General features: G+C 43.4%; 1 protein-coding gene across 3 annotated transcripts in view; it reads left to right on the top strand.

The window, feature by feature from the left end:
- DOP1B (DOP1 leucine zipper like protein B) overlaps positions 1-13,092 on the top strand; it is a 104,267-nt gene extending 91,175 nt beyond the window's left edge. For 2 of the 3 annotated variants that reach the window (XM_045501429.1, XM_045501430.1), the window contains exons 33-37: positions 6,526-6,662; positions 9,566-9,621; positions 10,294-10,455; positions 11,963-12,092; positions 12,587-13,092. In XM_045501429.1, coding sequence (XP_045357385.1) covers positions 6,526-6,662; positions 9,566-9,621; positions 10,294-10,455; positions 11,963-12,092; positions 12,587-12,838 — 737 coding nt within the window. In that variant the 3' untranslated portion in view covers positions 12,839-13,092. Of the gene's footprint in view, positions 1-6,525; positions 6,663-9,565; positions 9,622-10,293; positions 10,456-11,962; positions 12,093-12,586 lie in introns of those variants that run through there. The other variant, XR_006718219.1, reaches the window with a different exon arrangement.
- Positions 13,093-14,116: the final 1,024 nt, after the last annotated feature.

Here is a 14,116-nt window from a genome sequence, read left to right as displayed (position 1 = left end):
CCATACTGTTTTCCAAAGTGGCTGCACCAGCTTGCGTTCCCATGAATTATTGCAGCTATTATACATGATTTTGAAGGGTTTTTCTCCTCATAAAATGTGGAGATGGTGAAGTGGGCATTCTAAGTTCACCCTTCTCCACGATATGAAAGAATTCTCAAAAAAAAAATATGTTCTCCTTAACACTCACAGCCTGATTGGAATCAAATAAAATTAATACAATTCTTGACAGATTTTTTAATTAATACTACAAAGACTAGTGTAACATAATTTTACAAATATCAGAATTATGTTGTGAATCCTCTTTTGAGGGTTGGGTTTACTAGGCTATAATTTACATAAAGTAAAAGTCACCCTTTTGGGTGTACAGCTCTATGAATTGGATTAACACGTATAGTCACGGAACCACCACCACAGTCAACGCACAGAACATTTTCATCACCCTGGAGAGTTCCCTTTGCTCCTTGGAATCATCCCCTCCCCTTCCCCAGCCCCTGGCAAGTGCTACTCTGCCTTCTGTTCATACGGGTTCGTCTTTTCCACAGTGCCCGAAATGTAATTAGCTAGGGTGCAGCCTTCGAGTCTGGCTTTTTTGACTTGTGTCATCTGTTTGAGAGTCATCTGTTCCATCGCATTTATCAACAGCATACTCCTTTTTATTGCTGAACGGTATTCCAGTCTGTGACTTGAAGGACGTTCGGGTTGTTTTCAGGTGGAATTATGACATAAATCTCGTACTCTATCCTTTAAAAAAAATGTTTTATAGGGGCGCCTGGGTGGCTCAGCCGGTTAAGCGTCCGACTCTTGATTTCGGCTCAGGTCGTGATCTCACAGTTCCTGAGATCGGGCCCCGTATCGGGCTCTGTGCTGACAGTGAGGAGCCCGCTTGGAATTCTCTCTCTCCCTCTCTCTCTGTCCCTCCCCTGCTCACACGCTCTCTCTCTCAAAAATAAATAAAATAAACGTTTAAAAAAAATGTTTATAAATACCTGTCAGCTCACAAAGCAGTCCTCTTCCCAAAGTTATCCTCATTACTCACTCTTAACATTAGTGGTAAGTGTCGGCCTGCATCCCATCCTGACATTAGTAGTAAGTGTCGGCCCACATCCCAACCTGACTATTTGAAAGCTCCTAATTGTCTTAATTCAGAACACTAATAGCTTTTACAGTTACTAATTATAACTGTATATTTGCAATAATAAAATATCTTTACAGCGAAACTGACATAACTTCAACACGTGAGGCACATTAGATTTTTCACGTCCTAATGCCCTGAACACTTGAAATACGTGAAAGCGAATGTTCAGATACTGACAGATCCTTTCTGGAACTGCTGACGGGAGGCTGACTTGGTCAGGTGGCGCCCAGGAGTGCCAGTAAGGGTAACGGCAGACCTCCAAAGACTTTGGCTGAATGCAGAGTCCAAGCCGAGCTCTGTTGCACCCCCACAAGATCTGGAGGGAGAGAGGACCGCAGGGAGCACCGCCCCCTCGTGCCTGTGCAGCGTGCGAGCAGATGCTTTACACACCCGGCTGCTCAGCAGCGTCTGAAAGTCCACTTTCAGTGGCGGCAAGAAGGGGAAACTGGAAGGGAGAACGTGTTGGCCAGAGCACCTTGCAGTCCTTCCCGTGCCTTTCCAGTCTGAGAGCAAACACCTGCTCGTTCTCTCCCGTCTCCCATCACGCACGCCTTTAAAATTTAGGGTGAGGCCCAGAGAGCTAGGAAGACAGTATCACATGTGTAGGACAGGAAAAGTATAGACGACAGCCTTTTTCAAACAGTGGTGTGGTTTGACCGTGGCAGGATTGAAACATCCAGCAGTTCTAAGCAATCATACCTCTGAGGAGAGGCAATATAATACTGTACATATTATATAAAAGCATGTGTGTTTGTGCATGTGTGCTGACTTTAATCTGGAGGTGGTTTGGGGGCCCTTAGAGAAGCAAGAATTTCCCCATATACCCTCCATTTTGCAGAGCTCAAATGCTGCATTTTAAATAATGATCCATGTTTTTAAACATGGGCATTTTTACCCCATTTCATATTTTGTTAACTGACAGTTTACAAAGCATTTTCCACTTTATTGTCATTGTCCCCAAGACTGTTGATAGACGCAGCCTCTGTGAGGCAGGGGTGATAGAATTCAGAGCATTCTCTGATAGTCTTGGGACACTTGACTGGCCCCCAAGGAGCAATGATGCCCAAGTCAGGAGAAGAGATACATCCAGAAGCTTCTAACTTGCATGCCATGGTAAATAGTTCAGGCCTAATCTAAAATTAGTCAGGAATTTCTAACATTTCTCCCCTGGGATGCACCCTGGAGTCCCTTTCCCCTGACTGATGGCACCATCAAGGAGCCCTGGAGGAGGTCGGTGTGCACGGGGTGTAGAACTGAGTGGCTCTGTACAGCTTGGCGCAGAGGGACATAAATTTTACATTGATCACAAAAGAAGCTGTGGATAAGCCCAAACCAAGGATTTTTTTTTTTTTTTAAGGGGAAAAAAGCTGTTTGTCTCAGGTGAGAGACCACCCCCGACAAAGGCCCTGACTAGGGGCATCAGAAGGATCTAGTGGCAACACTCTGTACCCTTCAGGCTGGGTGACTTTGGCCCATCTGTTGGAGGATGTCCCACCTTTTAAGTCTCCCTCCTTGTCCTGTATGTATTAGCTCTATTTTTACATCAGGATACTGCTGCTCAGAGAGAGTAGCACCTGCCTAAAGTTGTGTTGCCATGACCGGCAAAACCAGGCCTGAAACCTGAGCCCTTTGGTTCCCAACGATAGGCTGTGGTCTTGAGTAGGTGCCCTGGGAGGGGGGTGGAGTAGGGGACTGCTCCGGTTTCACAGATGGGAGACAGAGCGAGGCAAGATTAGGTGGCTGGCCTGCACAGGGTCCCACGACCTGGAACGGTGGGGTGGGCGGGGACTGTCTCGGGCCCTCCCGCTCTCTGCTCGCAGAAGCTCCTTAGATTTCTAAGGTTTTATCAGTCAGCTGAGGAAGGAATATTAGAATTGAAGAATGTTAGTGATTCTGCAACAGATCATCATGGCTAAAGAAGAATCTCCCGAGTTTAGCTTTTATTCGGAGCACCAACATGAAACGGGCCCTGTGCGTGCAAACCACTTTTTCCGTAATACTTTCTGTCTTGAAATGGGTTAAGACTCAGAAGCAGCTGTACAAACAGTAGCGAGTGTCCTGTGTACCGTACGTCCAGCTTCCCCTGTGGTGGCGTCTCACATGGCATAGTCCACCTCCGAAGCCACTTCCACTGTCCCGCGTAATGTCAAAAGATAACATCATTTTTACTCATGGATTTACCCTTTCTGTCGCTTTTTTGTCTTGCTGTTCCACACTTCCTGCCGTTACCGTTCCTTTTCTGTCTGAAGAACATCTGTTAGACATTCTTGGAGCGCAGATCTGCTGGCTGCAAGTTTTCTCCATTTTCCACAGAGACTGTCTTCCTTCTTCTTGGTCTGGATTGGGTTTTTTTCCTTCCACCTTCATTCCAGAAGGATGTTTTCACTGGAAATGGAGTTCTGGGGTGAAGTTCTTTTCTTTCCGCGCTTGGAAAATGTGCCGCTTCTTTGTGACTCCGTGGTTTCTGAGGGAAATCTGCTCTCCTTCAAATTATTGTTCCTTTTTCAGTACAGTGGTCTCCCTTTTCCACAGGGGATACATTCTAAGACCCCCGGTGGACTCCTGAAACCATGGATAGTTCCAAATACTACTTGTACTGTGGTTTTTGTCCTTATGTAGGTACCTAAGATAAAGCTTAATTCGTAAATTAGGCACAACAAGAGATTAGCAACAACAAGAAAACGCAACAGTTGTAACAGTATACCCAGTGAAAGTTTTTCATGAATGTGGTCTCTGTCTCTCTCTCTCTCTCTCTCTCTCTCAGAACATCTTGCTGTTCTGTCCTCGCCCTTCTTGTGATGATGGGAGGTGGTAAAGTGCCTCCATAGTGAGCTGAAGCGAGGTGAGAGACGCAGGCACTGTGACGTGTAACGTGAGGCTGCTGTTGACCTTCTGACTGCGTGTCAGAAGGATCGTGTGCTTCTGGACCGCAGCTGAGTGAGCTCTCGGAAAGCAGAACGTGGAGAAGCTGGGGGACCGCTGTCATGTAGCTTTCCCTTCTGACCACTGTCAAGGTTTTTTCTGTAGCTTCAGTTTTCAGAAGTTTTATTATGTGACTGAACTGGATTTCCTTGGTTTTATCCCTCTCAGAGCTCACTCAGCTTCTTGTCTGTAGACTTCTACAGAAGTCTTTCACCAAATTTGGAAAGTTGTCAGGCATTATTTCTTCAATTATTTTTCCAACCCGTACTCGTTTTCCTTTTTTGGGGGAGACTCCAGTGACACAAATGCTAGATGTTTTGTTGTCCCTCTGGTCCCTGAGACTGCTTGCTTCCCCCCACCCCCAGGCCTTTTTCTTTCTTTTGTTCAGTTCCAATAATTCCCATGAATTCCGTCTTCAACTTCCCTCTTTCTTTGTCCATTCCATTCTGCTATTGAGCCCATCAGTGAGCTTTTCGATTTTACGGATTTATTTTTTAGTTCTCAAATTTCCATTTGTCTCTTCTTTGTATCTCTTGTTTCTTTGGTGACAGTTTCTATTTTTCATGTGTTTCGAATGTCCATAATTGATCATTGGAATATTTTTAGACCACATCTTTAAAATCCTTTCCTGATAATCCCAACCTCCATATCCTCTCTGCACTGGTGTCTTTTCTTATCTTTTCTTGTTCAGGTTGAAACTTTGGCATTCCAGCTTATGTTCTCCTCAGGTGTCCAGGCCAGAATAAAATAAACAATTTAAATAAAAGATTTAAAAACCCTAGCAAATTCACCTTCAGGTCATTGCTTAAGTCCCAAGGATCCTAGCCCATCCTACTGCCTTTCCTTCATGTTCCAGTTTTCTGATAGTCAATGTATTTTTACTCAAGGGTTTAGTTGTTTTGTTTTGTTTTTTTTTAATTGCAGTCAGAAAAATAGGATGTAATATATTTACTCCATCTCATCCAGAACCAGAAACAAAGCCCTCTTCAAAAATGCTAACCTGGGGCACCTGGCTGGCTCAGTCGGTAGAGCATGCTACTCTTAACATCAGGGTTGTGAGTTCAAGCCCCATGTTGTGTGTAGAGGTTACTTAAAAAAAAAAAAATTTTTTTTTTTAATGCCAGTCTATCTGTCAAGTGTCTGAGCTATGCTTGATCCTTCATTTGGTCTAAAGTTTTGTTTTTTTGTGTTTTTTTTTTTTTTTTATGGTTTTATTTATTTAAGTAATCTCTACACCCAATTTGGGGCTCGAACTCACAACCCCAAGATCAAGAGTCACATGCTCTATTGACTGAGCCAGGCAGGCACCCCTGGTTAAAAGTTTTTTTTTTAAGTTTACTTGTTTATTTTGAGGGGTGCCTGCGTGGCTCAATTGGTTAAGCACCCGATTTCAGCTCAGGTCACGATCTCACTGCTCGTGGGTTCGAGCCCCACATCAGGCTCTGTGCTGACAGCTGGGAGCCTGGAGCCTGCTTTGGATTCTGGGTCTCCCTCTCTCTCTGCCCCTCCCCTGTCTCTCTCAATTTTATTTATTTTGAGAGAGACAGAGACGGCATGAGCAGGGGAGGGCAGAGACAGAGAGAGGGAATCCTAAGCAGGCTCCAGGCTCAGCACAGAGCCCGATCTTACAACCTCGAGATCATGACCTGAGCCAAAACCAAGAGTCTCAAGCTCTACCAGCTGAACCACCCAGGCACCCCTCCCAAGAGTACTTTTAAAAGCAAGAAATAAAAACCCACTTAAGCTAGCTCACATCAAGAGTTTATTACTGAGATACTACAAATAAATCTTAACTGGCATGAACCATTATCTGGCTGTTTGCTGTAACAATTTGTTACGTTTCTAAGAAACCTTAAATTACGGGGGGGGGGGGTGGCGGGGGAATCATATTCTACAGTTATTTCAGTGGACAAGTGGGGAAGACTGTGAGGGGCTGGAGGAACTCACACCTTTTGTTCCTGCAGGAATTAAAGTTTTTATCGTGGCCACGAAAAAGTTCACTGAAAACAGCTCTTTTGTTCACCCCTTGCACTTCTCACCCTTCACTCCCAGAATGTGGTGTCAGCTGCCAGCTAACCTCTGTGATCTTGTAGCTCCGTCACTCACCGAGGACCGTCTGTGGTTCTTGTGTCTTGTATTTCGTATTCTCTGAAGAAAATGCGGTGGCCACTGGCCATCTGACGGATTTCTGGTTTCAGTCAGAAGTTGTTGTCCCTCTGGTCAGCCGTGGCAGGGCAGTAAAGGGCTGCTTGGGTCACTTCCTTCAACGAAGGCCACGACCTGCTTCACTTCACAGAGAAGAGGGCTGGAGGTCAGCGAGAGGGGCAGAAACAGACTCCCAACACGCATCACTTAGGCTGTGTTGTCGTTAAATGCCAAAGCAATTACAGCTTTATGCTTTTTCTTTGTCTAATGAGAAACCCCAAACTGCATATTTGTGTGACGTCTTTAAAATCTTCTTTCCTTAGAACGCCTGACAGACAATCTCAGAGTTGGACAGACATCCACAGTTGCTGCTCAGATGTTTCTTTTTTTCAGAGTTTTGCTGCTAAGAATATCTCCCCAACATTTGACTTCATTGTGGCCAATAATGGTCTCTGAATTAGTAAGTACAAACATCTTAACTCTTGAAAGCAGAGTTGATGCTTTTTAAAATGCTTTTTCAGGAATAATATTTCATATATATCTTAATTTTTTTTAATGTTTATTTGGTTCCGAGAAAGAGAACGAGCGAGTGCGGGGGAAGGGCAGAGAGAGAGAAAGACTAGATTCAAAGCAGGCTCCAGGCTCTGAGCTGTCAGCACTGAGCCTGACAAGGGGCTCGAACTCGTGAACCGCGAGATCATGACCTGAGCCAAAGTCAGACGTTCAACTGACTGAGCCACTCAGGCGCCCCAACTATTCCAAATATATCTTAATTGTATCTGCAAAATTTCCTTTTTATTTTATCTACAAAATTTTCAATCAGGTTGGTAGCATGTAGTCAGCTCTTGGTTAAATACAGAATTTTTAAAGATAGAACCATTTAATGTAGCTCTGGGAAATTTTATAGTTTGAATAAACAAAGTATAAAACTTTAAGGCACAGTGAATAACTACACATTACAAACTGGCCACTGTTGGACAAGTAAAGAAGGTAAAATTCAAGGAACACGTGGGGCGCCTGGGACGCTCAGTTGAGTCTCCAACTCTTGAATTTGGCTCAGGTCACGATCCCGGGGTTGTGGGATTGAGCCCCGTGTCTAGCTCCACACTGAGCGTGGAGCCTGCTTGAGATTCTCTCTCCCTCTGCTTCTCTCCCCAGCTCGCACACTCTCCCTCTCTCTCTAAAATAAAAAAATAAATAAATAAAAATAAAAAACATAAAACCTCTGAGTTATTCTCTGCCTTCAGCTGCAGTCAGAAAAGTTTCTAGGTAAGCTCTGTTAGATCAAGGCCTCTAGGGAGAAAAGATTCAGATCCTGTTTAGATAAGTGGATAACCAAATATATGAGTTGGAGATGCTATCTCATGTGAAGTCCAAATCAAATTAGAGGGAAGAGGTCAGGTTATCATGTTTCAGAGCTACTGGCAGGCTATACTTTATGGTGACATGAATTACCTAATCTGAAGATTAATCCTTTAAATTCTAAATTATAGAGTTTACACCCATCCCTGAAAACATTACCATCACATCCATCACATACCATGACCTACCATTCCATGAATCCATGTAACTGAAGCTTCCTAATGAAAAATTATCTGTCCTAAATCCTTCAAATTTCAGTTGAAGAACTTACTAGCCAGATGTTCACGTTCACTGACACTAGATTTCCATAATAGGCCCCCTGTACTTGTGTTGTGGGTTTCTTTGAAGCCATGCCTTATATAGAAATATTTAAAGTGGAAAGCTGAATGCTGTTAAGGGGGCTATTAACAACATTAATCTCGGAAAGCACTAGAAGTTTGTGGATGGGCTTTTAAGAGCAGCATTTCCGAAATACTCCACGCATTTAATTCTTTTTCCTTACCCACATTTAGTTATCAATTACTCATGAGGATATGTCATAAGATTCTGAATAGATATTTAGGAATGTTTTCAAAATTCCCTTTTCAGGACTAATATACTATTTCATCTATATCTAATTTCATCTGAAAATTTTCAAGTTGATAGCACATGGCTCTTGGCCGAATAGAGAGAATCTGTTATCTTCTGTAATTATATTCGACCTTTTTTTAACTGTCAGCTTGTTCACACTCATTTGTATTGTTTGGTACTATCTGCTTTTTAAACTTTTATTCTAGGTTTACTGAGACATAATTGGCATACGGTATAATACAACCTTAGGTGTACAAAGTGATCTGACTAACACTGTGAGCTGAGGACCACCGTGAGTTCAGCTAACATCCATCATCTCCTATAGACAGAAAAAGAAAATGGAGAAAGAAAAAATGTGATAGGAACTTGTGATAAGGACTCTTAAGATTTACCTTAACTACTTCATATATGCCCTCCAGCAGTGTTAGCTATTGTCATGGTGTATGTGACATCCCTAATACTTCTTGATCGTGTGGTGGAAGTTCGTACTTTTTGACCGCCTTCATCCAATTTCCCCTCCCCCACATCTCCAGTCTGTGGTAACCACAAATCTGATTTCTTTCTCTGTGAATTTGGCTTCGTTTTGATTTTTTAGGATTCCACGTATAAACTAGATTATACAATATTTGTCTGACTGACTTCACTTATCGTAATACTGCCAAGGTCTTCCACGTTGCTCCAAATAGCCGGATTTCCTTCCTTTTTTATAGCCGAATCGTATTTTACTGTATGTACATATACAACATTTTCTCTATCCATTCATCCATCAGTAGACATTTAGGACGTTTCCTTGTCTTGGCTGTTGTAAATAGTGCTGCAGTGGACGTGGGCGGACATGTATCTCTTGAACCTAGCATTTGCATTCCTTCTGGTATATTCCCAGAAGTGGAATTGCTGGATCATATAGTAGTTCTAGTTTTAATTATTTGGAGAACCTCCATACTGCGTTCCAGAGTGGCTGTCCCAATGTACATGCCCACCAACGGTGCCCGAGGGTTCCATTTGCCCCACAGCCTCACCAGCACTTGTCTCTTGTCTTTCTGCCTCTTGCCCTTCTAACAGGTGTAAGGTGATTCCTCACTGGGGTTTTACTTTGCATTTCCCTGATGGTTAGTGATGTTGAGCATCTTTGCATCTGTACCTGTTGGCCATGGTATCCCCTTTGGGAAAATACCTATTCAGGTCCTTGGCCCATTTTTAAATTAAGTTACTGGCTTTTTTGTTATTGAGTTGTATGAGTTGTTTTAAATACATCTTGGATATTAACCCTTAATCAGATGCTTGGTTAGCAAGTATTTTTTCCTATTCTTCAGGTTCTTTTTGCCGAGTCTCTTGCCTTATTTGCTCTTTTTTATGGACATATAAATCTTAAACATTAAGCTAGGTTTAACCCCTCTCCAATAGTAAATTGAATTATGTTTTCTTTTTAAGATTCAGACATTCATACAGCTTGAAGAAGATCTGAAAGAGGATGATGAATTATTGAGGTAAGTTGTATGAGTTCTACGCACACATGTGAGCGGACATCACTTTGTGATGTAGGATTATGTAACACTCAATATTATCATTTAAAAAAATTTTTCATGTTTATCTATGTTGCGAGAGAGAGAGAGAGAAGGAGCAGGGGAGGGGCAGAGAGAGAGGGAGACACAGAATCTGAAGCAGGCTCCAGGCTGCGAGCTGTCAGCACAGAGCCCGTCGTGGGGCTTGAACCCACAAACCATGAGATCATGACCTGAGCCGGAGTCAGCACTCAACTGAGCCACCCAGGCATCCCCAAACACTCAATATAATTTTCTTGAAATACTTGTGAAGAGACCAGCCATTTGACCATTCTTTTTTTTTTTTTTTTTTTTAATGTTTTATTAACAGAGACAGAGCATAAGCAGGAAAGGGACAAAGAGAGAGGGAGACACAGAATCCAAAGCAGGCTCCAGGCTCTGAGCTGTCAGCACAGAGCCCGATATGAGGCTTGAACTCATGAACTGTGAGATCATGACCTGAGTTGAGCCAGAGTCAGACGCTTAACCAGCCGAGCCAACCCTCAACTGTTCTTAAACGGAAACACGGAAAAACCCTTCTTAGGGACATTGCGTAGGTAAATGGGCTACAGCATACGTGAATGAATTTATAACAAGAGTTTCTTTGCAAATTTTTAGAAACAGCAACAAAATCAACAGAACAAAAGTTTCAGTTGCTGATGGCAACGGGCCCTCCCTGGGGGAGATAGCCCAGAGTGAGCTCATCTTATATTTGTCAGCTTGCAAATTCTTGGACACAGCACTTTCTTTTCCGCCTGACAAGATGCCGTTGTTTCAAATGTAAGTCAGATAAGCCCGTGTGCCCTCCTTGAATTGGTGACTTTCCTCGTGAGCACTTTCGCTTGCTCTGTACAGGGTGGGAGAAGCCGCCGTAGGGGTTTCTGGCGGCCCACGAGCCTCCTCAGGATACCAGATGTCAGAGTGCTTACAACACCTGTGGTTTTCTGGATTTGCCTCACAGTAGTGTTGATGGCTGGGTTTCTGCGGTGTATACGCGTTTAGGTAGTTTTGCTACTGAATGCTCGTAAAACGAGAGTCAGGGACTGGTGGTCCTCACTGCATTTGCGTAGATTTCTTCGTCTGTTTGTTTTTAATAAGTGGAACAGGCTGTCTCCACTTCACTTCGCCCCTATTGGCTTACATTTCCTGTAGGCTTAACACAGCTGCTCATACATTTAATTTCATGCCTGGCCCCAGATGCCACTTCTCTCTGTCCTGCCCCCTCTAAAGAAAGAGTTATCACGTAGAGATGTTTGTGGTTAAAATGTGGGTTCTTTTTAACAGCATATTACAAAGTGAAAGAAGCCAATCTGAAATGGCTTGAAATAGTATGATTCCAACTCTGTGATACTCTGGAAAAGGCAAAACTATGGAGACAGTCAAAAAAGATTGTCAGGGATTGCAAGACAGGGAGTCAGAGCGCAGAGGATTTTTAGAACACTGAAACTACTCTATTTGGTACCTTGATGATGGATACATGTCATTATACATTTATTCAAAGCCATAGAATGCACACCACCAAGAGTGCACCCTGAAGTGAACTCTGGCCTTGGATGATAACACAAATTCATGTCATTTCACTGATTACAACAAACGTACCGCTCTGGTGGGGTATTGATAGCGGGGAGAGCGTTGCGTGGAGAGGAGGCTGGGGCACAGGGGAAGCCTCTGCACGTACTTCCTGCTCCACTGTGTTGAACCTAAAACTGCTCCAAAAAGGAAAGTTTTTTTAAAAATGGGTTCTGATGTATATGATTATGCATAGCTGCGTTACTCATAAAAGGTGGAGGAAATCGAAAGTCCACGGATGTACGAGAGGGTAAATAACATTGGTATATCCATACGATGAAACATTCAGCAAAAAAAAAAAGAATAGAAATACTGACGTGTCCTCCAACATGGATGAACCTTGACCATGTTATGTTAAGCGAAAGAAGCCAGTCACAAAGAACCACATATTGCATGATTCTGTTTCTATGAAATGCCAAATATATTTTCAAATGCGAAAATATGTAGAGGCAGAAAATAGATTGAGGGGATGTAAGGGGTTGGGGGGCGACAGCTAGAGGGAGCGGGTATTCTTTTTGGGGTGATGAAAAAAATATCCTAAAATTGATTATGGTGGTGGATAAACAATTCTGTGAATAAACTAAAAGCTAATTCAATTATGTACTTCAGATGGGTGTACTATATGGTATGTGAATTATTTCTCCATAAACCTGTTGAAAAATCTTTTTCGAAGTGAGCCCTGAGCCAGCACGCCTGACCTCGGATTGTTTTCATCCAGTTACAGGTGGGCATTTGTCCCAGAAGTGGACACGGAGGTCCCTGCCTTCCTGTCAGACCTAGAGGAGAATCACCAAGAATGCAAACCCCACACTGTTAGGATTCTAGAACTTCTAAAGTTAAAATACGGGGTAAACGTCTTCCTTTTTACAGTCAGTGTTTGTGGCGGAGGGGAGAGAGGCTAGGCAGTGAGGGCCGCGAGAGAACGACCGAATAGTTTTCAGAAGTTCTTTGGTCTGAGTGTTAAAACTCGGAGGTGGTCAAAATCCCATCTTTATTTCCTCATTGGCACGTCACTTTCTCTGCCCACATGCTGAGGTGCGCCTCCTGGAGAACCACAATCACGTGGAAGAGGTTTCGCACAGAGTCGGTTTATTAGGCGGAGGAAGGCCCTGCAGGAAGAATAGGGGTCTCGGGGAGAGGGGAGGGGCTGGGGTGAAATCCTGGCGGGAAACGTCGGTTGAAGACGTCGCGTTTGAATTTTTTGGGAAACTGCCACCAGTGCTGACGATGAGTGGTCCCCAGAGAACCCATCGCTTAGATTTGCTGCCCACATGTCCTTGGCCCGCACCTCTGACCCTTAACAAAGCCTTATCATCTTTATGCGGTGTTTTTGTTTTTGCAGGAAATTGGCCGCTCTGATGAGATCAGCGCAAAGAATGAATTCCCTCTGCTGCGCCAACATTCTGTTTCCAGCATTAGGCAATTGATGCCATTCTTCCAGACTCTAAATCGTGCTTTTAAAACCCAGAGTAAGCTGTCTGCCGACACCCAAGGACCTCCAGTCTTAGAGTTCCCAGTCACAGATAGCCCGAGGGTCTTGCAACAGCTAGAAGAATGTGTTGAGTACGATTTTTTGGAACATCTGGAATGTTAGCCCCATAAGACAGGATTTGTTTAATCCATTTACCGATACGTCAGTGACAACCAGGATACGTGCGTTCTAAACAAGAAAGGAGCCAAGGATAGTGCTTTTTAAACAAGTCAATTTCGATTTTGAAGGTAGATTTCAGATAATTTTCTGTTGGGCAACAAAACACACCTCCCTAAATGCCTTGTAATATATTTGGATCTGATTGTATGTTTTGTCTTCAATTTATGTAAAGAAAATAAAGTTAATGTATCATCTAATGCAAGCACAGAATTCATAATATGAAGCATGAAGGCAATGAAGAGTTGTTTTCTTTGTTGATGCAGCCATATGGGCTGTCTCGGTATATTTCTCTGAAAGTTTACACTTGTTGGGTATTACTCTTAACCCCTCACACATATGTCCTTTAAAATGTTTATTTTGGTACCACATTTTAAAGCCAAAATACATTGTTTTCTGAAAATAATAATTGCCCATTACCATTGACTGTTCAGCAGTGGTGAGGGCTTGAAGATATCTCAACGTATTTAACTCTTGCTCATTAAAATCACATATTAAGGGGCACCCGGCTGGGGCGCTTGGGTGGCTCAGTCAGCTGAGCCACCGACTTCACCTCAGATCGTGATCGTGAGGTCCGTGAGTTCGAGCCTGGCATCGGGCTGTGTGCTGACAGCTCAGAGCCTGGAGCCTGCTTCAGATTCTGTCCCTCTCTCTCTTTCTCTGCCCCTATCCCTGCCCGCATGTGCACGCTCGCTCGCTCGCTGTTTCTCTCTCGCTCTCAAAAAATAAACATTTTTTAAAAGGGGGGGATGCCTGACTGTCTCAATCAGAAGAATGTGCGACTCTTGATCTTGGGGTTGTGAGTTTGAGCCCCATGTTGGTTGTAAAATTTATAAATAAATAAACTTTAAAATAAATCACGCATTAAAATCACAGTGCATCCAGCTTTGAAAGAAATACATAGTTTTCAGAACTCTGACAGCTGTAACCTTAGTTATGCACCATGATGTGCCTTGCCAGCACTTTCCATTTAACATAAATCAGTCGATGTAATCATGGAGCCTTTAATGCCTGAAGCTTCTGTCAGAGAAACAGACCCTCGACTCTTCCCTTTTCCTTTGTCCTTTCTGGGATCTCTTTACCACTTTGTAGACCTCACTGTTCATTAAAATAATCCCTTCCTAAGCACAGACTCCTCTCTCCTGGCAGGGGGTCACCCCACTCCTGCCGAGCCTCTCTGTCTTAAGCCAGCTACCCTATTTAGAATCCTGGCTCGGCTGCAGG

This window comes from Leopardus geoffroyi, chromosome C2, assembly GCF_018350155.1.
Source record: "Leopardus geoffroyi isolate Oge1 chromosome C2, O.geoffroyi_Oge1_pat1.0, whole genome shotgun sequence".
Taxonomy (NCBI): domain Eukaryota; kingdom Metazoa; phylum Chordata; class Mammalia; order Carnivora; family Felidae; genus Leopardus; species Leopardus geoffroyi.
The sequence above is the reverse complement of the archived record's forward strand: the minus strand, read 5'-3'. Positions and strand labels throughout refer to the sequence as shown.